At 38.2% G+C, this 25146-nt stretch overlaps 1 protein-coding gene across 2 annotated transcripts in view; it reads left to right on the forward strand.

Moving 5' to 3' along the window:
* Positions 1-25146, forward strand: part of cyth3b (cytohesin 3b) — a 48686-nt gene that overhangs the window by 10568 nt on the left and 12972 nt on the right. Inside the window, exons 1-9 of one of the 2 annotated variants that reach the window (XM_039675237.2) lie at positions 8919-9075; positions 15183-15265; positions 16011-16075; positions 18165-18231; positions 18417-18535; positions 18782-18862; positions 19657-19769; positions 22832-22980; positions 23370-23481. In XM_039675237.2, coding sequence (XP_039531171.2) covers positions 9030-9075; positions 15183-15265; positions 16011-16075; positions 18165-18231; positions 18417-18535; positions 18782-18862; positions 19657-19769; positions 22832-22980; positions 23370-23481 — 835 coding nt within the window. In that variant the 5' untranslated portion in view covers positions 8919-9029. Of the gene's footprint in view, positions 1-8918; positions 9076-15182; positions 15266-16010; positions 16076-18164; positions 18232-18416; positions 18536-18781; positions 18863-19656; positions 19770-22831; positions 22981-23369; positions 23482-25146 lie in introns of those variants that run through there. The other variant, XM_039675238.2, reaches the window with a different exon arrangement.

The following is a 25146-nucleotide window of genomic DNA, read 5'->3' on the forward strand; positions in this document are numbered from 1 at the left end:
ATATTTAAGCATTTTGTTTTTCTTTAAAAATAAATTTGTCATGCCTTTAAATAGCTTGAATGTAACTCGACACCCTTGCCTCATTTAGTATGCGTGGTTCTATGAATATGCAAATGAGCCCCGCCTCCACTCACTCAGCTCAGAGATCCACTCGTTGACGATCACACGTTGATCTGATTGGTTACAAGGTCGTGTGTGACATCAGAAACGTGTTTTTGAGACTGTCTTTGTTTGGTTCACTGCAGTTTTAAGGAGGAAATACTCAGCAATGCTGTCAACTTATGAATTTACTCATGCTTTGTCATAAAGCAGATTAAAAACAACACATAGACACATAAACAACATTAAAAGCTGGATTTTCACCACAGGGGGACTTTAAAATCAGATGTAAAGTTCACTCTAGTACATTTTGGTAGTATTATACTTATAGGGTACATTATAAAATATAGTCATATTGTATCTATGATTTTCCCATATGAGAGTTGAAATATTGAGGTTGAGGTCAAGTGTAAAAGACCATGAACCATGTGGTCAAAAATACTTTTGCCAGACAGATTATCTTTGCCATTATCATTAGAATAATAAAGTGACAAATCCTGCATATTATTAAAAATATATATATTTATGGAGCACTTTATAACCTATTCAATTGTAATGCGGATTATGGAGGCATACAGGTTCAGATAAAAGTCAAATCTCAATTGAATGACTCTTAGTAAAATAATGATAAGATTAATTAAAAAAATGTTAAATACCCACACAACATCTGTTGTCCCAGAGGTTAACACGTGTCTCAGATTACCTTCATTTAAACACTTGGGCCAGCTCTCTTCCTCTACATCTCCACAGCTGGACTTAAACTAACAACGGCCCCTCCATAGTTTATAATTAAACCCCAAAGTCACAAGGAATTCAGTTTGTGAGGACTGAATAAAACACCAGCGACTGAAGAATGTCTCATGAAAGCAATAAAGATCTGCCAGGACCGGACGCTCAGCTCTCGTCGCCCACGTTTCAGCAATAATAGCGCGACGGAGTGATTTCGTCTTTGCCGTCCCGTCTCAGATTCCTCAGATCCAGATGTGCTGTCTGGACAGACGGGGCCAATATAAACAGGACTGTTAGGTGTCCAGTTTGTCTCATTCGTGGCTCTCTATCAGACGGCTGGAATCGAAACTCATTTCCTGACTGAGTAGGCCTTGGGGATTTCAGAAACGAGCTCTCACTGTCCCATCTTATAGGAGACACTGATTCCCCATGCCAACTTTAGCTGGACAATAAGTTTATTCTAGAGATGCTGTAAAGCCCAAACCATCTCTGTTACTGTAATCTCCTATTATCACTGTAAAGCTGCTTTGAAACAATCTATATTGTTAAAAGCGCTATATAAATGAAGGTGACTTGGCTTGACTTGATGTCATTTTTGCCAAAATAACTTATGATATTCCCTCATGTAAGCAAAGTCAACAGTGATTACAAGGTGTTTGGTTTCATTTCTTTGACATGTAATTATGTAATTGATGACTATTCTTGGGCGATGGTTTAGATGTCGATTAAATTTTCACTGACAGCCCAAATTTGGCCTTGTTTTAGCCTAGACGTCAGGGCTGTGTTTGTTCAGACGTCTTTGAAACGCAAAATTGCTTGCTGTGAATGGAGAGCTACACCTTGATTGACAAGGAGATTTTATTTTTGATTGGATTCGTTCCATTACTAGACGGAGATGAAATCCAGATGATCCTGCCACGCAGAAATGCTATCATCATTCAGAGCCGCTCTATTAAACAGATTAAAATTTGAGGTTAGATGGTGTTCACCAGACAGGTAGAACTAATGTTCCTCTGACCTTAGTCTCGTTTAGCCAGACGTCTGACTAGCGGCTTAAAGTCTGCAGGTTTTTCTGCCCAAGAAGAGCCTACTAGATTAGGAAGAGAGCATTTGATGTGTAAAGCACCCAACCACAGTTCATTTCTTTATTTGTGAGGTTTAGCGGCAGGTAATGGGAACACCTAGGGCCCTATCGTAGTCACGTTGGGAAGGTCACGCTGGACGTAGGCGAAAGTACAGCCTCGTTGTGTTAAACATCCAGGATACGCACACGAAAGGACCATTTAAAACAATAAACTGACACAAAGACATTAATATGTCATTCAACACACAATAAAAATTTGAACGATCCTCCTTCTCCATGCTTGTAAACAATGAGGCGATAATTCAGTCTAGGTGTCGGCCGATTATCGGCGCCGATATTAAGCATTTTATATCTAAGCAAGAAATCAGTGTCAAGAAGTCAGACAGTTGAGGTCATAAACACTGACATTAACACCGAAGAAAATGTGTAACAGAGGCTTTACGGATGTAAACAGGGGTAAACAATGTGGTTTTTGTGGGGGTTTTCTTAAAGCTACAATACCTAAGATTTTATGCCGCTAGAGGGCGCTACATTCAAAACAACAAACAACGGCTTTGCTTGATGACGCCGTGGAGGAACGCGGAATGATGGGAACTGTTGTTTTCAACTCCACCGTGGATAAATCATAGACAGTATAAATCAGTCAGACGGGAATCGAAAATTAGTTGTCATGCATGAGGTAAAGTTCGATTTCTATAACTGTTGCGTTTAATGACATGCTTGTTTTTCATTAAACTGAAATAACCGTAAGAAAAGTAATGTTTAAAAGTAAATTAGTTATTACAGATGTTAGGGGAGAGCCGGGACGGTTGAAACACTTTTCAGATAAACGTTGTTTTCTAAGATACAGCAAAAAGTTCACATTTCACGATTTTTCACATCATATGCATAGACAACAACACATTCTAACAATAACACTAATTGTTTTGCATGGTTTATGACATGAAATTTGAATACAGAACACGGTGTTACTCGCCTGTCAAGTAAAACACATGCAAGATCGGCGTCTCTTTCTAGTTCGAGTTTTTCACGAAGTTCTCTCCATTTAGGAAATGCCACACCGATGTTGAGCTTGTTTTATTTCTCTTGTCCCAAATTCTTCTTGGGTCGTTTGGTTGACCCGTTCGTTGACGTTTGCGTTTATGAGACTTGTCTTTGTAGACAGAACCAGGTGCAATCGCTAAAGAATAATTGTGCTCCATTCCGTAACAAATGCGCGAAACAAGCTGACGTTTGTTGCTTGATAGACGCTAACGCAGAACTACAACTTCCGCATTTGTCCAGGACTACACACAGTACGAGCGGAAACCGAGGTAACGCGGATATGACGCGATTTAATGGCGACTCCCCGTTTCCCCCATTTCCTTGTTTAAAATCTAAATTTTCTTGCGATTTAAACATTGTTTGAAACATTTGGAATATTGTAAGTTATCATCTTAGCTAAATATATAACACTGGCCTTGTGATTTTGGGATATTTTAATACAAAAATCGTAGGTATTCCACCCTTAAAATAAACTTTGGCTGCATGCCAGAAGCTTATGACATGAACAAGTCGAGAATAGCAGCTGATTTCAGGAATGGAACAAATGAAACTCAACGGAACACTGTAACCAGACACCCTAACAACCACTTAGCATTACCCTAGCAACTACAGAGTGTAACGGTCGGGTTCTGCCAAAACTCTATTAATTTTCTCTATGCGGAAATAGTTTTTTAATGATAACTTAAACCTTTGAAGAAACCTACTGTGAGCTACAAGGTTAACCAATAGTTTTTCTTCTGCTGAAGCCGTTAGCGTGCATTTCAACTTATTTTTTAAAATAACCGCGTTCAACAGTGGCATTCGGCTTGAAAAACTACATTACCCATGATGCTTTACAGAAAACTCCACCAATTAGAGAGTCGAATCAAGCAAAACACGGTAAAAGATCTCGTTAGCTCCGCCCACTCCCGTGAATCACTGCGAATGACATAATGGAGTCGATCTTCCTACATTCTCAATATACTTAAATATTTTAATGCATATGCATATTTTACAATAAACTTAAAATATATTGTTTATGCATACTTTTTATTTTTCTTCTACTTGATTATGATTTTGGGCGATATGCTTTTTAGCGATTTTGGCGGAATTATGCAACAGCGATTTGATTGGCTGTTTGGGCTGTCAGTCATTACCCGTCATTAGTCAATTTCAGCTCTTTGTGTCCTATCCATCAGAAGATACTTCAGTGGAAAGACCAATGTTAATTTAGTTACATCATTTGTATTTTTTTTTTTTTTTTTTGAGAAAAATCACACATTACTTGACACAATGTTAGGGAATATCTTACTTCCACCAGTTTCACAGTGAAGCATCTGCTAATCTCATTGCATATACTTGTCCTTTTTTGCAAGTTATGATTGACGCCATTAGGATGCTGACGTTGGAGTCAGTGCTGATGTTTTAATGCAGCTGTACTGAGCTTTAACTTTAGTCGCATTATTAACCCAGACGACAGCGAAACCAGCATGAGAAATCAGATGCAGGCAAACCACTAATTACATGAGAAACAGCACAGAGCCTCTGCCAAAAATACTAATCTAATTTGTGAATGGGAGCATGACACAGGATGAGCTAAAAATAGGGGCGTCAGGATATTTTCTCATCTGCTGAAGGAAAAGGAAGCTTTCTCTTTCAAATCATTTAGGAAATGGACTTGAGATGTCAGCGTGACATGTGGTGACTATGAATAAGGCATTGTGAGGGTGCGAGGTTTCTTCAGCTGTGAGGTTTATTGAGTTACGTGGGTGAATTAAATCAACTTTGTGCCTTTGTTTTTGGTTTCATTCTTAAATATGCAAATCAGCTCCATGGTGGATTGTTGTTGTTTCTTATGGTGTACTACTCTGGAAAAAAATATAACTTAAAGGAATATTTATACTAGTGATGCACAATATATCGGCCACCATATCGGTATCGGCCGATATATGTTAATTTGTAATGTTATCGTAATCGACCTGATAATAAAATTTGGCACCAATATTTTAAAGCCAATAAATAATGTATTATTTCCTTCAGCTGAGACACTTCAGATGTGCACTGTTCAACATGGTTTTGAATTGCTTGAAATATGATTAGAATCACTTCAGAAAAGGAAAATACAGAAAAGTGCAACATGTGATGAGTAAGTCTGTCATATCGGATGTGAACATTATAATTGTGTGTTTGGGACATAGATTTTACTGGTGAGACTTTTGTTAATTTTGGGTTTAGATTTATCGGCCGATATATCGGTTATCGGCTTTCAAATATAGAGAGTTATCGGTTATCTGTATCGGCCAAAATGTTCATATTGGTGCATCCCTAATTACAGTAAGATAGAACAGATATTCAGATTGTAAAGTCAAAAAAGTAGAAGGACCTATTCTATTTGTAAGGGTTTTTATCATTATTCTTCTGCCGTAAAATGCATCATGCAGCCCAAACCGTAAGGCTTAGAGACTTGAAACCTGGCCAGATGGTAGGCCTCAATTTGGGGAGAACCTATCAGAGTATGAGCCTGATTGGCCCGTAGGTGGCACTACAGCAATCAAAAGTACTAAATTGCTCATAACTCCTAGACCGTTTGACTCAGCCTAAGGCCGTGTGTCCACCAAAGCGTTTTTAGCCAGCTGAAGATGGCGTGCTTTGGGCGCTTGAGAGCGTTTTGGCAGCGCAGCGTTTTTTTTTTTTCCATTGAGACATTTCGTTGCTATGATACAGAATATCCGCAGCAGTTTGAATGTTGACAGTTGGTCGGTGTGGTTTAGTCCCGCCCCTCCTCCACTGTGATTGGACGGCTGGGTAAAAAGTGACAGTGATGAGCGCTGCGTTTTATCCAAAGTTGAACATTTTTCAACTCCCAGCGACCAGTAAAAACGCCTGGCTCGGCGCTTCAGCGTGAAAAAAACGCTCAGCGCCTCGTCACGCTCATGGCATTTAAAAAACGCGGCGCTCCCATTGAAAACAATTCAAAACATACGCCAGGCACGTGGAAAAATGCTTTGGTGGACACACGGCCTAAAGGTTTTTTACACCAATGTAATCCTTGGCTCAAGACGGACAAGATGTATATCTCCAATTTCGAATTTTGTCCAAAACCTACTTTTGCGAACTAGTCCCTGGTTTTTCGCCCGATTGGAACTAGACCAGTATAGGACAATTCTCTGGACTCTCTAGATCAATAATTATCTTAATAAAAGTTGAAATTTTGCATTTGGTCGGCTAGGTCATTTAGAAAGTGGTCCGTGGCAAAATACAGTCAAAAGCCAATAAATCCCAAAGGAAAAGTCAGAAATTCACAAAAGATTAACAGCATGTGTGTCCTAACATGGTCAGGAAGCATGTAAAGTTTCATGGAGATCGGACCATAGGTGGCGCTATAACATTCAAAAAGGTCTCTTTCTTATTAGGTGTTCAAGCAGGAAACTATGGTAGCTCATACTGGAACATGGTAAATAATGAAAATCACACTGATTCATAGTAAATCAAGCTAAAACATGGTCTATTCCATCTATGATCGCAGTGGTTAAATGCTTAGTACAAAACGTAATGTCGTTTGATGCTTTTGTTTTGTGCTTATAAAGCCCAAACACCGCTAAATGTTGCTTGCAGCTTTAATTGCTAGTTGTGTTCACTAAGTCAAGCATCGCTGCCACAATCGCTAGCAGTTTTGAACAAACTCTTAGTATTAGGCTTCAGCCATCCCACATCATTTACGCATGATTATAATATCCCATGCCGTGTGCCTAGTTATCAATCTAACATCTTTTGCATAGTCAGTGATGTCTAATATTATCCATTGCTTTTTCAAGTGAGTAGACTTCAAATTGTTGCCTTGTGGATTAATAAGTGGGCAAAATATTCAATAGACATAAACTAAAACTTTTTTTCAGAAAATGTATAGCATTAAACTTGCAGGAATGTTAACATATCAAAGAAATATGTATTTTGTGAGGGCAGCTGTCAGAATATAAATCTATATCCTCCATCTTACAGTGAATCTGAAACGTTCCCTTCAGAACAGAAGTCGGAACACAATAACATGTTTTCTTTGTGTCAGATGCCTTTCCCAGACTAATGATCTGTGCAGACTCACATATGGCAATAACAGAGGCTGGAGTATCATCAGCAGAATGAACTAAACTCAAGATCTTTTCATCAGGTTTAGCAGATGTAGTGGATAAAGCTTTTGGGCTCGTGACTGGTTGGTTCCTGGTTTGAACCTGTGAGAAAGCCACATTATCATTTTATCATTTTAGCCATTCATTTACACAACAAAGTGTCTTTATGAAGTGACATCGCCATCTACTGGCTTGGCATGAATACTATATTATTTTTAGTGTTTTTCACAGATCCGTGTTGCTTTGACAGCGTTGTCTGTGTGAAAGACGCAAAGAAACACTTTTCTGTTTTTAGTTCTTTGTTGTTGTGTAACTGTACCCTGAGTCTAGGAAATTCAAGCTGCAGAATTGGAAACAAACTCAACATGTCATTTATTTATTTTTTGTGGCCATAAATAAAGATTGTGAGTCATCATTGAAACAGTTCACCTAAACTGACTCAGCCACTCCCAGCTATCTGTAAACAAGCTCATTGTGTCCGGTTATATTTATGATATCCATAGCAAACAGCTGTCGCATTCAGTAAATAATGCAACGAGGTCACATTGTCCAAATTATTAGGGCTGTCAAACGATTAATCGCGATTAATCGCATCCAAAATAAAAGTTTGTGCTTACATCATATATCTGTGTAATATTATATATATATATACAGTATATATATATATATATATATATATAGAGAGAGAGAGAGAGAGAGAGAGAGAGAGAGAGAGAATTATATATAATTTATATTATATATAAATATTTTATATATAAATAATATTTTTTTCTTAAATGTACATGCATGTGTGTATTTATATAAAATAATTATACACAGTGCACCCTCATATATTATGTAAACACAAAATTTTATTATGGATGCGATTAATCGCGATTAATCGTTTGACAGCCCTACAAATTTTGCAATCATTGGAGTAGTGTTCGGTAATATGATTTTGCTGTGTTGCTAATGTAGTGATCCACGTCACCAAAAAGTAATTAAGCTTACATCGAATGGTTAAAAATTGAACAAAACCCTACAGGTTTCATAATCCTCAATTTAACCACATAACAGATTAACAACGCCAACGTACAACTACAACTAAAAAACTTTATTTTTTAATGCGTTTTGGTCGTTCGTTTACACGACGCCTGAAACGCAAACTTCTGAAAACGGGTTTCAAAGTGCAGTGGGGTTTTTTGAAAGCTGTCTCCGTGTAAACCACAAAATCGTGAATCTCTGAAGACAATGACGTCATGCACATGCGTATTACGTGTTTAACTATAGTGTTTTATTGCAAACTACTGGCCCGGCAAACTTCCGGTGAAACTTTCCGGTGAGGCGGCGGAAGTAGCATTCCAATGGTGTTTTGTGTGTAAGTTAGCGAAGAGGCTAGCTGTTTTTCTGAGAATTATTTTACTATTTAAAGACGCAAATCTTTATGAGAGATGTCGTTACGAAGCTCAGGGACAACATGTGCTGTTCGCGGTTGTATGTATATCCGGACTAAACTAATTCAGTGGCTTAAACGTGATTGTTTTGAACATAAGCTGAAAACGAAACAATGACATCATGCACATGCGTATTACGTGTTTAACTATAGTGTTTCATCGCCAACTACTGGCCCGGCAGCAGAATACAGCATTTTTAGTTGTTTTCGCGGATCCATGTGAATGGGGACCGTTTTGACAATGAATGCGGAAAACTCAAACAACATACAACATTTACACAAACTGAACTCCACACTTCACAATGAAACTTGAGCTTGCTGAATATATGGTGAGTTTCACCGTCACATCAGAGTTCAATAGAGGCTGGTGTCACTTCACGGCAGAAGTGGTTAAACTGGTTTTACCAGAACAGTTGGTTGGCATGAGTATGCAAACTATGTGCACAGTGTGTTTGGAGTCTGTCCGACTCTTCAGTTTTCGTGGGGAAATCATTCTTCAGACACTTTCCAATGCGGTCCACTTTGTTGAACGTCTACCATGCCACTACACTACAAAGAACTACACATATGGGCCGAGAGTGATGGTACGTACTGCATACTGTGAAAATGCCATGTAGTTCTCGTGAGACTGGACTCATGACTCACTCTGTTAGTGTGTAAATGTGTGGTGTAAGTGGGTTTCACCATGATAAGGCAGCTCCGTGTTTGTGTGTTTGTGTGGTTGCGTGACCAAAGTTGTCTAATCGGCACGGCAGACGGGCAGAGATATCCTCTCCATTGTCCCGAGGCATTTCTGGACAATATCAGGATGTCTATCCACGACTTTTCTTCATTAGGTCCCAGTCTGGAGAGCCTCTGATCTCAACATTTCTCTCTGTGCTCTTAGTGTGTCGATCAAAAATGACTGTTTTATTTTTTGTCAGTGAAGTTAAAGTACTAGATTTTAGTTTTATAATGTTGTATTTTTAGGGGATTACTTAATACGCTGCGTTTATAATCCATGTATTGACTTTTTGAGCATAGATCATAAGTGAGTGTCCAACTTAAGCTGTGGTAAATCTTGAATGCTTTAGAGCAACGGACCGAAGTTTGATCTCTTTTCAGAGACGACACTTGGCAGATTATTGATGAAGTGAGACAAGTTTTAAAAAGCAAACTTAAAATAAGTTGCAGAATGTTACGTTGATTGTTATAAAAATGTTCTATTTTAAATTTTTATATGAATTATATATTTTCATAATCAAAAAGAAAATCAAAGCCATACATCTAAACAAGTTGTGTTCCAAATTTGAGATTGATATCTCAAAAAATGTGCTTTCAGATTTTGTTTTGCCAAATGTCTCATATTTGAAAATCACATATTTGACCGTGAGGAGCACAAGTGTGAACCTTTTCGAATCATGTCAATGATTTTATGTGTGTGTGCGTGTGTGTGTTCACATAGCAAGTGCCAAAACCTGACCAAAGAGCACCCTTATATTAGATAGAGACAACTAAGTAACCAATTTGTAGGTCGTTTCTCCTAAAAATGGTAAAATGTGAATTTTGGGTGATGCATCATGTACAACATAGTAGATGACATACAATATGTACTGTTTTTGTGCTTGGATTTCAAAGGAGCGCAGTATTATACAGGCTTTATGCAGTCTTAGCAGTCACAAGACTGAGTCAGTAGAGGGTGGGAACTCTTGAGCGAGGTTTGGATTAATCTGTGGGCTGCTGATGATCCCTTGTTAGTGGTGTTGTTGAAATGGAGGATGGGAACGCAACGTGTATGTGGAAATGCATGTCCCATAGAGACCAGCTCACATATTGCAATCTAGTGTAGAACATGTTTGTCATTGCAATTGTTTGTGGTTTGATTTTAAAATGCAATTATTATTCATTTATTTTAAAAAAATAATAATAAATTACAGGTTTGCTGTGCTTGTTTGCAGAGCTGTTAATAACTAATGATCTTTGCAATGGAAGTAATAACTTTAGCTGGACAGTAACTTTATTCTAGAGCTGCTGTAAAGCCAAACAATCTCTGTTACTGTAATCTCCTATTATATATTGGTAAAGCACTGTATCAAGCTGACTTGACTAGACACAAACATTTCAGTATTTTAAAAGCATAGAGAGATCGGCTCGATTACGTAATTCGCAGTGCTTCGTGGGAGTGGACGGAGCTTGTTTCGACTCTCTAATTGGTGGAATTTTCTGTACAGCATCATGGGTAATGTAGTTTTTCAATACTAATTCCACTGTTTTTGTTTGAAAACTAAGCCAAAATAATGCGGGATGATGGCTTCGGCAGCTCACAGTAGGGCTTCTTTAAAGGTTTCTAAGTTCATTAAAAATCTAGTTCTTTTTAGTTGCTAGGGTAATTTCCAGGTGGTTGTTAGGGTGTCCGGTTACAGTGTTCCGTTGCACAAACAGTGAAGGTCAAGTTTCCTTTAATATTATGTACTGTTAGGAGTTTGTTCAAGTCACTACCCCTCAATATGAGCAATGTTTAGAGTGGCCTCTCTCACGTCCATTCAATTCTGGAATTGAATACTTGAGGTCAGGAAACAGATACTTGTTATAAAATGAGAATTTTGATTCCCCTAATGCTGTGTTCACACCGGACGCGAATAGCGCGTGAAATTCGCGCCTGACACGTCTAGTTTGACGCTTGACCACTTTGTGTTAATTGTCAAGATGTGTCAAGAGTGAAACTGACATAAAAACAACATAAAAACAATGGCCGCCAACGGATTTCGATTCTGACGCGCGTACATTTTGCTTCAAACTTTTGTTTTTACGCACGTCAGAGTCGAAATTCGTTGGCGGCCATTGTTTTTATGTCGACCGAGCATTCATCAAGAGAGTTACCACTCTGTATTTACTCTGGAGAGCAGAACAGCGGCGTGGGGATCATTGCCGCCGTATATTTGTGTCCACCGGACCCTTCGGAGGCGAACTATTTGACGAGTTTCACCATTTGCTCGCTCCAGGAGCTGCGCTGGATGACGCCGCTGTCAGCGGTACTTCCGCCTGTCCCGCGGCCAGTTTGAGGACCTGTTGTCCTGCATCGGAGCAAGGATCACCCTCGCCCTCATCCACCTAATCTGTCATTTATTTTTGTTTTGATGATAAATAGAGCCAGCCTTCAAAAGTTATTAACCTGTCCGGTGATTTTTTTTTCTCTCTCTCACGTCCAGACACGAACTTATGCACATATGTTGATTGTCTTTACAACATAATACTATTTCATATAATCTAGATATGGACTGAATAACATTCAATACAAAATGAACATGTCTCGTATATAGAAATAACGTTTTAAGTGATAAAATATTTGCTTTGTTGTGCATAATCCCACCATGCATTTAGTCATATTACAAAATAATTTATTGAAGCATTCAGCACGTGAGCAAGCAGCTAGGCTCCTGATTGGTTAATGCGGCGCGAATTCACGCCAAAGTTCACATTTTTCAACTCGGTCGGCAGACGCGAATTCGCGTCAAACGCGTGAATGCACAAATAGCACTAACTAAATCATTCACGCGTAACGCGCCAGACGCTCAATTTGCGCGAACGAGGCATATTCGCGTCTTCCGCACCACAGGAATTTTTTACGCGCGTAACGCATCTTTGCATTGACTTAACATTGAAATCATTCGCGTCTGACGCACCATTATAGATTCCTTTGTGAGCATTTCAATGTGACCTTAATGTGACAGTAATTGGGAAAGTTGTTTTTCTGTGGTGTTGTAAAGTTCCTTGTGTACGTGATCTTTAGTTCTCATCTCAAGGCATCATATACTGACTCTTTTGCCAATACGTATACATCGAACACACATGGCACCCTTTAGCGTCAATATGAGACGAAGATATATATGGGCCAGAAGGCGCCTCCTAGTGGTCTAACCCTAATGGTGCGTTCACACCGGACGCGAATAGCGGATATATTAGTTAGTGCTATTTGTGCATTCATGCGTTTCACGCAAATTCGCGTCTGCCGCCCGAATTGAAAAATTTTAACTTTGCCGTCAATTCGCGCCGCGTTAACCAATCAGGAGTCTAGCTGTTTGCTCACGTGGTGAAGTGTCTGCAAGCTTCAATAAATTATTTTGTAATATGGCTAAATGCATGGTAATTCACAACAAACAAATATTTTATCACTTAAAACTTTATTTCAATATACGAGACATGTTCATTTTGTATTGATTGTTGAATGTTATTTATTCCATATCTAGATTATATGAAATAGTATTATGATGTAAAGACAACCAACATACATGTGCATAAGTTCGTGTCTGGACGTGCGAGAGAAAAAAATCACATGACAGGTTAATAACTTTTGGAGGCTGGCTCTATTTATCATCAAAACAAAAATAAATGACAGATTAGATGGATGAGGGCGAGGGTGATTCTCGCTCCGATGCGGGACAACAGGTCATCAAACTGGCCGCGGGACAGGCGGAAGTACCGCTGACAGCGGCCGTCATCCAGCGCAGCTCCTGGAGCGAGCACATGGTGAAACTCGCCAAACGGTTCGCCTCCGAAGGGTCCAGTGGACTCAAATACGGCGACGATGATCCCCACGCCGCTGTTCTGAGTAGACGCGCTACGCACAGTAACCCTACCTCAGACCTAAACCTACCATAACCCAAAGCGTGTTATATTGACGCTAAAGGGTGCCATGTGCGTTCGATGTAGACTATTCGCATTGGGAAAGCGTCAGTATATGACTCCTTGAGATGAGAATGTGTTGTGTTGTCTGGTGTTGTGCTTAGCAGATGTTACATGTGAGGTGTTTGTTTTGCATTTCGTTCATTCGTTTTTTTTTCAGAATCGTTAAATTGAATCGATACCCAACACTATTGAACTCACACGCTTCACACGACAGTCACAATGAAAAAAAGTTTCCTTTTCCCCTCTCTTGTAGTTCATGTTTAATGCATTTGAGCCTCGGTGATGATATCAAATGACCCTGTGCTTCCTGCGTATGCTCTCACCAACACACAGCGAGCGTTTGACACCGAGCCCAAAAGCCGAGACATTCGCCTCTTTATTCCTCCATGGGAATTCTCTCAGATGATGCAGGATTTCTGTGCTGTAGACGTAGGTTTGCCTGTGGGGAATCGCTCCATAAATGCCTCTTTATGCACTGTCAAAGAGAGCCCAGAAACCATTGTGTGCAGCCAAGGACATGGTTAGTGTCATCATTTCTGTCTTTATGGAAAACATTCATTGTTTCTTTGAACCCTCGAGTTCCCTGAAGCCGCAGTCACCCCTCTATAGACGTCCCAGGCCATCAGACATCAGAAAGCTAATGCTCACTATCGTTTTGTTTTGTTTTTTGGCCGTAAAGGAGTTTTACAGTTGACAGCAGAGAAGGAAGTGAAAATGGGAGATGAAATTGAAAGCAGCTTATAGTAGAGTGATGCAGATGGGATTTCTCTTCCCAAGCAATGGATCTGGCAGAGAGAGAGAGAGCGGAGGAGAGCTGAAATTTGCAAATACAGGAGTGACCTACTTTTTCTGGATGCTGGATCAATCACAGACATCTTCAACCTGAGTCTTTCGCACTGTCTTTGTTTTTGACTAATTGATGTCAATTTAGCTGAGACTATGCTATTTTAGTTCATTTTATCAAACGTTATGGTATCGATGGGAATGTCTTTGCATTGTCTTCTAATAAAATCTAGGAAATCCACTGTAATGTTGCAAGCTCTTTGGATTTTAATGGCCATATAATTTTTGTTAGATGACAATAATGGATAAAATAACAAAGATGTGTCAAACTGTAACAGTTCAATCTCCATATAAACAAAATATAAACAAGAACACTGAAAACCAGCGTGTGCAAATGCTGCTTTTTTATAAGCTTTTCTGTGAATCAATCATGCTTTAGATACTGTTATTTTTTGTCAGTGTTTTAGTGACTTTATGACGTACATCTCGTTTCCCCTGTTAAAGGAGTAGTCCACTTTAAAAAAAACTTTTGCTGATAATTTACTCACCCCCATGTCATCCAAGATGTCCATGTCTTTCTTTCTTCAGTCAAAAAGAAATTAAGGTTTTTGATGAAAATGTTCCAGGATTTTCTCCATATAATGGACTTCAATGGGAACCAAACGGTTCAAGGTCCAAAAGACAGTTTCGGTGCAAATTGTTCAAAGGGCTTTAAACGATTTCAGACGATGAATAAGGGTCTTATCAAGCGAAACGATCGCTCATTTAGTAAATAAATAACAAAGTTTAAGTTTTATAAGCTCAAATGCTCGCCTTTCTCTGTTCTGTGTGACTCTCCTGTTCGAACTGGTTCATCAAAATGAACGAATCTTTTTCCGAGTCAATCAGTTCATTTCGTTCGTTGAATGAACCAAATGTCATGAAAAAAGATTAATTCATTTTGACGAATGAATTTATTTCATAATTGATGAACTTTACACAGTTATTGAACTGAACTGAACTGATTCAACATTGAACTGAATTTTAAGAGAATTTGAGTCTCATATTTGATTATAAAGCTTGCTTGGATTCATTATTTTACTGTGAATATGCTTTAAAAGAGATCTGTATTGTATGAAGGACTATGCAAGCAAAGGCGACGTCTGGAGAATTAAGTTGAGAAAGAAATTGACCCACATTATTGATGATTTGAACATTTAAGATGCTCATCTAAACATGCTTGTGTGTGTTTGTTTGGTTACAGTTCCTGAAGACCTGTCCTTAGAAGAGCGAGACGAGCTGTCCAATATACGGCGCAGGAAAAAAGAACTGCTTGATGATATTGAGGTGAGAATGCAGTCGAAAATAAAGTGTGTGTATTATGTATTTATTGCTCCGCATAATTCCTCTATAGTGAGCTGCTGTTGCATTCTGAACAAACCTATTTTTTCCTATATGAATGAAACATAAAAAGTACTTGTTTCTCTGTTGGTTAAACAGCTTTAGAACATTGTAATAGGAATTTTTCATCTGAAGCAACTTGCGTTGTATTCAAGGTACGCTTCTTGGGATCTACACAGCAAAATTGAGAGTGTGAATTATATAAACTCTGAGCAGAGTGTTCAATGAACACTGACGCAGTGTTAAAGCTAATGAGATAATTAAGTGAATAATTGAGCATTATTGAAGACACCTGATGATAACAAGCAGAATCACTGAAGGAGAAAACCCGTAATTTTTAAGTCACCATTATGGTGATCAGTGTTTGCTTTAGCTGGGATCTCAACCCTTAAATCATTAACTTTAGATTTTGTTTGGCTGCGGTATGTGACTTATAACAGCCAGATGAACAAATAGACAAGGTGATCTGATGATCACCAGAATGCACTGCAACATGCTTTATAATTGTCACCATTGTTGAGATTCATAGGCTAATTATTGATGTCTGTGTGTCTTAAAAAAAAGTGATCTGATGGTGTTGGTTGTGTTTCAACATAATCATTAATTGACCTGAATCTGGCTACACATTTTGCTGTGTAGTTTTTGAATATCACGTAGAGTCTTCTGTTTGATTTGAACCTCTGTTTTCCAGCGCTTGAAGTTTGAGATCGCTGAAGTGATGACAGAAATCGAGCAGCTCACGTGTGTGGGCGAGAGGTGAGTTGTGAGAGATGGGAAATGTTGCCTTTTCATTGCAGCTCATGCAGATTTGCACCTGTCTGTCTTTTGTCTGAGTGTCCTCACTGATCTGTCCTTTTCTAAACATTCATAAGCGCTCTATTCAGACTGTGTCGTCTGGTTGACAGGTCACCTGCAGGAGATGTGTGCTGTACACACTTACGTCTTTTATTGAGCTTTAAACAGGAATATAGATTGACTCAGTGCGAGTAAATGGATGCTGAATATAACCCAAAGTGTTAGTTTTTAGTTAAATCATGTGATAAGGAATACATTTTTTCTTTTTTTGGTTTATCTGAGATCTGAGAACTCAAAACGTCCTTTCTTTGTCCAAAAAGGCTATTTATTGAAAATAAGCTGCACTAATTTTCAGGCAGATTAATGCATTTAAACATACGTCCATGTTCATGTAATTGAGGTACATTGGGTTTTCAGCAACTTAGATACTATAGGAAGGTGTAGCCTATATTCCTAAACACCAAAATATTCACAACTAAATAAAAATAAAGTTACTATTTTAAACTATTTTCTCTTTTGGAAAAAAAACGGATATATTATTTTCTTAAGAATGTTCTTTTCTAAAGATCTGTCATGGTGCAAAACAAGGCAGTGGAGTGTAATATCTTGATTACAGTGGTTTAATTTGTAAAAAAACTGATGCTTAGAAGCCAATACAGAAGAGCAGAATCAACACAATCAACACACTCAGGGCACGTTTATTTAATGATGTACTAAAGACAGAAAAGTTTTTCCTTTCATTGTTCACGTACAGACGGCAACGTTGTTAAAACGATCCCCGTTTACACGAATCCATGAAAATGACTAAACGTGCTGTACTATTCATGCCAGGCCAGTAGTTGGCGTCGCCACATTTTGTAAAGAAACACTACGTGCCTATAGACTGAACACGTAATCACCGTTTTCATAAATTCATGTTTTTGAAGTTAACACATATCGGCATTGTTTTCAAAATCTCGCATTTTTGAAAGTTTTCATTTTCCGGCCCCTAAAACGCTGTTGTTGTGTAAACGAATGGGCATAATGCATAAATATTTTTCTTTTTCTGTTGAAAATGGTGTTGTGTAAATATCCCCTAAATAGGAGAAAAATAAATTGAACAAGAAACAGGTGCGCAAAGCAATCAGTAACCATGGCAACAAACAAGGGCATATTCGGTAACCTAGGAAACAGAAAAGAAGCGATAAAATGGGCAATAAAATGCAGCATGAATAAAACAAACGATGAAATACAAACTAAAAGTCCATAAACAGAACGATCGTTACAAGATCGTTCTTAAAACAAAACTATTATTTAGACAAAACTAAACTAATTTAAATTCTCGATAAGTTCTTTTGATAAATTTTTGAACTCTTCATGAAAAATTATGAATAAATAATTGATAAATCAAAAATAAATGAATCAAAAGTAGAGTTGTTCTTGCAGGTTTTCTGTAAGAACAATCAAATGAACAGATAACATCTAAGCCTGTAATTTCCTCAAGAAAATATTTAAGAAATCCCTCTAGAATTGCACTTAATATTCTTACATACTAATTCCTTAACTTCTTTCTTACAATGATTTTTGTGAATCCACCCTTAGAAGAAATGGTAGCTGGTAAACTGATGCTGTACATTATAATTAATAGTTGAATCAGAATGATACATGCATTTTATATATATATATATATATATATATATATATATATATACATATATATATATATATGTGTGTGTATGTGTATGTATGTATATATGTATGTGTATATATGTGTATGTATATGTATGGAAATTGTCAATGTTCTGAGACACACATGCGCACTTTTTTAATGCAATTTGATCATAAGAAACAACATTTATGGGCCATTTGTTGTCAGTGAAACGACTTTCCTCAAGTGGACTTTGATAAGGCTCTAAATCTACAGGACTTTCCTGTAATCAGGACTGTTTGATAGTTATGAAAGTGTTGTTTGGCACGTTGTATCCGCAGGCCAATCACTCAAGAGGTTCTTTGTCCGCCTTCAGTCTTATTAGGGGATCTTTGTTAAGATCTTTGTTACTTCCATTTGCAGCAAAACAACACAGAGAAACAAACAAATTGCAATGGGAAGAAAGAAATTCAACATGGACCCCAAAAAAGTAAGTCGTATTATATATTTTCATTCGTTCCTAAATGTTTTAATACTTTTAAAGCCTTTTCTTTATAGTAGGCTATCACTGAGCGACATTTTCCCTGACATTTGGAAATTTTCCACATACTCTTCCTGGCGTTTATATTTCCTGGGTTGATCCTAAAATCCGTTTTTAAATCAACTTTCTCGCAGGGGATCCAGTTTCTTCTGGAGAACGACCTCCTGCAGCAGACGCCTGAAGACATCGCTCAGTTCCTCTATAAAGGAGAAGGCTTGAACAAAACCGTCATTGGGGATTACCTGGGTGAACGGTAAACCTTGGCTTCATTCCTTCAGTCTCTGACTTGTCTGGGTTTAGTGAGTAAAACAGGAGCAGTGAATGGATCACCAGACTTGTCAAAACAAAAGGATTTCATGAAGCACAGCTGTGACGCAAGAGTCGAAGCCTGCTGAACATCACAAATGATCTTAAAAATCTACTTTTTAATGACAAGCAATTGAGCTTTCTTTGCAGAAAGTGACCGTTTCTTCTGTGTGTGGTTGTTGTTTTCTCGTAGGGATGATTTCAACATCAAAGTGCTCCAGGCTTTTGTCGAGCTCCATGAGTTTGCCGACCTCAACCTCGTTCAGGCTCTGAGGTGGGAACAGCTTCTCTGCATTAATTTCCAATTAATGAACTGGTTTCTATTTTGCTCAAAAATTCCCCTTTTTATCGTATGAAGGAAAATCACGTCAAACTTGACCAATAATATTTTTTTATTTTGCAGTGTGAAATTATTTTAATGACAATTAACTATTTTTAATATAAGTTTTTGACAAGTTGGCAAAACTCAATCATTTTTAAAGAATCTGTTATATCAATTTTTTTTTAAGTTAAGAAATTCAATCTACGCTGAACTGGCAGTTTTGTACTCATACATTTAAATTTCTCTTAACTTAAAAAAATTGAGTACTAATTTATACATTTAACTTAAAATTATCATGTAATCTCAACTCAAATATTTTAGTAGTGTAAATTTGGCTAGCTTTAACAACTAGCCAAATAATTCAGTAAATGCTAACTTGCTAATTGGCAACACAATGCTTTGATAGCACTAGAAGAGCAATTGGTGAATGAGGACGACAGTGTAAAACAACATACATGTTCTCAAACCAATTAATTCTGTTTCGGAATCAGAAAAAAACCCTAAAAATTACAAGTTTTAGTCAAATTTAAGTTTGTCTAAATTAAAAGAAACAAGTTCATAAACCCAAATTCAAAACTCAAAACTCAACAATTCATATTACTTCAAACGTGTCAGTTTTGTGAACTCAGAAAAAAAAGAAAGTTCTAAATACTCATAAACGAATTTGTTTAATTTAAGTTTGCCCTACTCAAACCGAGGGTTTGAGTCGTGACTGACTTTCTAAGGGATTTGTTGTCTCCACACAGGCAGTTCCTCTGGAGTTTCAGACTTCCCGGCGAGGCTCAGAAGATTGACCGAATGATGGAGGCGTTTGCGTCCCGGTACTGCCAGTGCAACCCGGGAGTCTTTCAGTCCACAGGTCAGACATGAGCAGAACAGCCAGTGTCCATTCTAATGCAGACCTTGCTTCTGTCCCGCTCCGTTTCAGAGAGATGTCAAAAAAACATCATTTTAGGCCCAAAACACACCCACTCGAAATTCATCTTTCAAGATTGTTTATGTGCATCCTTGTTGCATTCTCAGCATTGCTGAAAGTAGATTAGCATAACTGTGCGTTCACACCAGACGCGAATAGCGCGTCAAATTTGTGCCTAGATATACTCTTGAACACTTTGAATCTATTCGCGCGTAAAGAGCGAAATTGACACATGTAAAAACAAAAGTTTGAAGCGAAATTTACCGCGTCACCGCTCTGTATTTGCTCTGAAGAGGCATATTACAAAATAATTTATTGAAGCATCCAGATCCTTCCCCTCATGAGCAAGCAGCTAGGCTCCTGATTGGTTAACGCGGCGTGAATTGACGCCAAAGTTCAGATTTTTCAACTCGGGCGGCAGGCGCGAATTCACGTCAGACGCGTGAATGCACAAATAGCACTAACTAAACCATTCGGGCTTACCGCTAAACGCTCAAATCGCGCCATTCTCATGAATGAGGCGTATTCGCGTCTACCGCGTCGCAGGAATTTTCCGCACGTAACGCATCTTTACATTGACTTAACATTGAAATCACTTGCGTCTGACGCACTATTCGCGTCCGGTGTGAACGCACCATTAGGTTTTCTCTTTCAGGGGCGCGTTCCCCAAAAGCATCATCATTACTAACATAGTTAAAGCGTTTTTCCCGAAACCATAGATCCAACAAACATTCGCAAACAGCGTTGCAAACATTGCGTGGTGGGAACTTCAGTTCTCAAGCTGTGATAAGATACACTCAACACAATAATGTGTATGCTTAATTAAAACATAATTAAGGCAACAGTTTGCATCAATGTTTTGAGTTATTTTGACATCTTTGAGTGAATTTACGTTCAACCAACAAGCTAAATTACGTAAGAGGAACTTAATCAATTGAAGCATAAACACACTTTTTTAAGTTTATTACTCAAAAATATTAAGTTGATCCGACCACCAGAGTTGTAGCTCTGGAACCAATTAATCTAATCTAGCTATCATAGAACATGCTAACAGAACTTATTCAACATGTATTTTTAATGAACATGTAAGATATAACATTAGCATATAATATCGCTTGTAGAGTCAATGTAGTGTTTTCCTTCCTGTATCTACTCTACTCTTACAGAAACTCCTTTAAAGCATGCTGAGAACTAGAAATGCATTGCTTAATTTCCTAAGTTATCGAGACAATTTAATTAAGTTACTACAACCTATTTTTTAAGCAAATTATCACAGAAATTTAAGTTTTAAGTTTAAATTACAGACGATATTACGTTGATGTAATGATCAAGAACTCTAAATACTCAACTTAATAACTCAAAATATTTTTTGCAACTTTAAAGGTTTGATTAAAGGCCAATTTATACTTCTTCGTAGGGTGCGCGCAGTAGGTACGGCGTAGCATACGCAGAGGCCAATTACCGCGTCCCATACCGCGTACCCTTCGGCGTAGCCTGACGCGCACTTCCTCAAAAATTTCACTATACACGTCGCGACGACGCGGACCGCAAGATCGGTGATTGGTCGGCTCGGTAGCATCGCATTTCCTCCTACACATTTCCGCACGTACCTTCTCACGCATTTCCACACATACCATCTCCTCCGACGTCTTCTCTCATTTCTGCCTTTCAGTTTTAGTAATTTCACTAAAATTAACTGTATTCCACCTCAATAAGCTCCAACTCCAACATGATCAGCTGTCTTTCAGGCTTGTAGTAACCTAGCCGCAACTCGAGGAATCTAAACAGTGGAACATTAAAACCCTCCGTCGCCAACTAGCGTTTCGGAGCAGTACTGCAGAGCAACCAAGACCTGAACGCAGAAGTATATGCTCACAAAGGCGTACGTGCGTAGCCAACGCCATACACTACGGCGCACCCTCGACGCGGAGGAATAAATTGGCCTTAAAAAAAAATACATTTGAATTTTTTTAATTGCAACCATGCATTTATTTAAGTTGTGGTAACTGGTCCCCTAAATCACTTTTTAGATATTGTTAGACTTGTTATAATGACAGATCATGCTCAAAAAACAAGCTAACATGCAGTACAATATATAGCTTTCACCCAATTTAAATTTAATCTATATATTTTAGCGTTGTTAAGAGTGCGTATGTGCATAAACGCGTCAGAGAACCCCGTAGTGTGACGCATGAATGATCCGACAATTAATCAAACATCAAAAATAACAAAACAAAAACAGTGAAGTAGTCCTCAGTTTGTTACTGGAGCACGCTAAAGTATGCTAATGGCTTTATATTGTCTATGCAAACCAACTATAATAATATTACATTATTTGTGATCTCGTTATTTCTCCAACACCTGCATGTGATGTCGGGGTTTGGTTATAGTTAGTTTACTTATAATTATGCATAATTTACTTTTATTACTATAGTAACGTGTAACTTCGTCACATTAATATATGTTGTTACTGAACATTTCTTTGATTGTTTATGGTAATGAAACGAGTCGCAAGCTCATGTCATAAACGTTGAGAAAACAGCTCAGTCTGGCAAAAAAAATATAGGCCTTTTTCAATTCGAAGGTTTATTTATGCCAATTTTCTCTGTGACGAGGCCTTAAATCCAAACAAAGCTACCCTATGTGGAGATAAATTATACTAGCAGTCAAAAGTTTGGAATAATGTTTTTGAAAGCAGTCTCTTCTGCTCACCAAAGCTGCATTTATTTGATCAGGAATACACTTAAACCAGTGAAATATTATTACAATTTAAAACAGCGGTTTTCTATGAGAATATATCATTTATTTCTGTGATCAAAGCTGTATTTTCATCAGTGTCACATGATCCTTCAGAAATCAGTCTAATATGAGTTGATGCTCAAGAAACATTTATTATTATTATTAATGTTGAAAAAAGTTATGCTGTTTCATATTTCTGGGAAAATCATGATACACTCTCATTCAATTATTTTCAGTTTCAACAATTATTACTGTTTATGTTGCAGACACATGTTATGTCCTGTCCTTCGCCATCATCATGCTGAACACCAGCCTCCACAACCCCAACGTCAGGGACAAACCGGCCGTAGAACGCTTCATCTCCATGAACAGAGGCATTAATGAGGGCGGAGACCTGCCGGAGGACCTGCTCAGGGTAATCCTGACCATTAAAAAGTGGATAAATGTTTATTTTTATAAGAATATGGCGGATGGTTTGTCTAGATCAGACTCTTATTCCTCGGCTGGGATCGTGTCGAGACTCCAAACTCACATTTGGACCCGTTGGACCTCATTGAAGTCACTATAAAAAGAAACATCCTGGAACGTTTTCCTCAAAAAACTTAATTATTAAATTATCAGGAAATTTTAATTCTGAATTCCTCAGTCTCATTTGGGTCAGTTTCCATATGAATGACTTTAAATCTCTGAGGCAGTCATGATTAATGCAGTAGCAGCCATACAGGACTGTTTTAAATATTTTACCGAGGCACGCGTGTAAATGTGGTGAATCTGCATACATTAACGGCACTAATGTATCTGCAGAACCTGTACGACAGCATCAAGAGCGAACCCTTCAAAATCCCAGAGGACGACGGCAACGACCTCACGCACACGTTCTTCAACCCGGACCGAGAAGGCTGGCTCCTGAAGTTAGGTCAGAACCAGACTCTTACTCTCTTACTCTCAGGCCGTGTGTCCACCAAAGCGGTTTCAGACGGCTAAAAACGCTAGACGAAAACGCCGAGCTGTGGGCGCTTGAGAGCGTTTTGGCAGTGCAGTGTTTTTTCAGTTTCGATGTTATGATACAGATTTCGGAGATAATTCGTTTCATAATAAAAATCCAAAATCATCCATGTTGTTGGGTTTGCTCTGCTGGTTGATGTCGTTGTACGGAAAGAATGTTGTGGCAGTTGGTCGGTGTGGTATTAGTCCCGCCCCTCCTCCACTGTGATTGGACGGCTGGGTAAAAAGTGACAGTGATGAGCGCTGCGTTTTACCTAAAGTTGAACATTTTTCAACTCTCTGTGCCAGTAAAAAACGCCGGGCACTCAGCGCTTCAGCGCGGAAAAACAGCTCAGCGCTTCGTCACGCTCATGACGTTTAAAAAACGCGACGCTCAGATTGACAACAATTGAAAACATACGCCAGGCGCGTGAAAAAACGCTTTGGTGGACACACGGCCTTACTCTTACTCTCTTACTCTTACTCTCTTACTCTCTTATACTTTTTCTCTTACTCTCTTGCACTTATACTCATACTCTTACTCTCTTACTCATACTCTCTTACTCATACTCTTACTCTTACTCTCTTACACATATACTCATACTCTCTTACAGTACTCATACTCTCTTACTTTACTCTTACTCTCTTACACTTATACTCATACTCTCTTACTCTCTTACTCATACTCTCTTACTCATACTCTTACTCTCTTACTCTCTTACACTTACTCTCTTACTCTTACTCTCTTACTCATACTCTCTTACTCTCTTACTCATACTCTCTTACTCATACTCTTACTCTCTTACATTTATTCTCTTACTCTCTTACATTTATACTCTTACTCTCTTACACTTACTCTCTTACTCTTATACTCCTACTCTCTTACTCTTACTCTCTTACATTTATACTCTTACTCTCTTACTCTTATACTCTTACTCTTTCTCTTACACTTACTCTCTTACATTTATACTCTTTCTCTCTTACACTTACTCTCTTACATTTATACTCTTTCTTTCTTACTCTTACTCTCTTACCCTCTTACTCTTACTCTCTTACTCTTTACTCTAATACTCTTACTCTTTCTCTTATACTCTTTCTCTTATATTCTTACTCTCGTACTCTCTTACTCTCTTATACTCTTACTCTTTCTCTTACTCTTACTCCAATACTCTTCTCTTACTCTTTCTTTCCTTCAGCAGACATGCCTCATCTCTAAGGGACAAATAGAGTCAGTGCTTCTGCATTTCTATTCGATACAGTGGGAAATTAAATTAATTGTGGAGGATTTTAATTTTGACAAGGTGATTGACAGGTCAGTTTACTGTGTTATAAACGCAATCGTATGACGGGATAGTTTGTCTCAAAGCTTGTCTACTCTTCTGCTACACACTCAAAAGTATGCACTTTTTATTCACAAGAAGAGTACATACTATTAGGGCGTAGTATAAGTAGGCGAAGAGAGACAGCAATAGTGAAAGTGTGCAAGTGTCAGATGAAGTTGGATGCTGTACATGTACATGAAGTCAATTTACTTTTTAAACGTCAGCTCTCACAGACTTTAATTTGTACATCCTGAGGCTCTTGACGGATCTGCAGA

The sequence above is a fragment of the Pimephales promelas genome, chromosome 3 (genome assembly GCF_988280905.1).
Source record: "Pimephales promelas chromosome 3, fPimPro1.hap1.1, whole genome shotgun sequence".
Taxonomy (NCBI): Eukaryota; Metazoa; Chordata; class Actinopteri; order Cypriniformes; family Leuciscidae; genus Pimephales; species Pimephales promelas.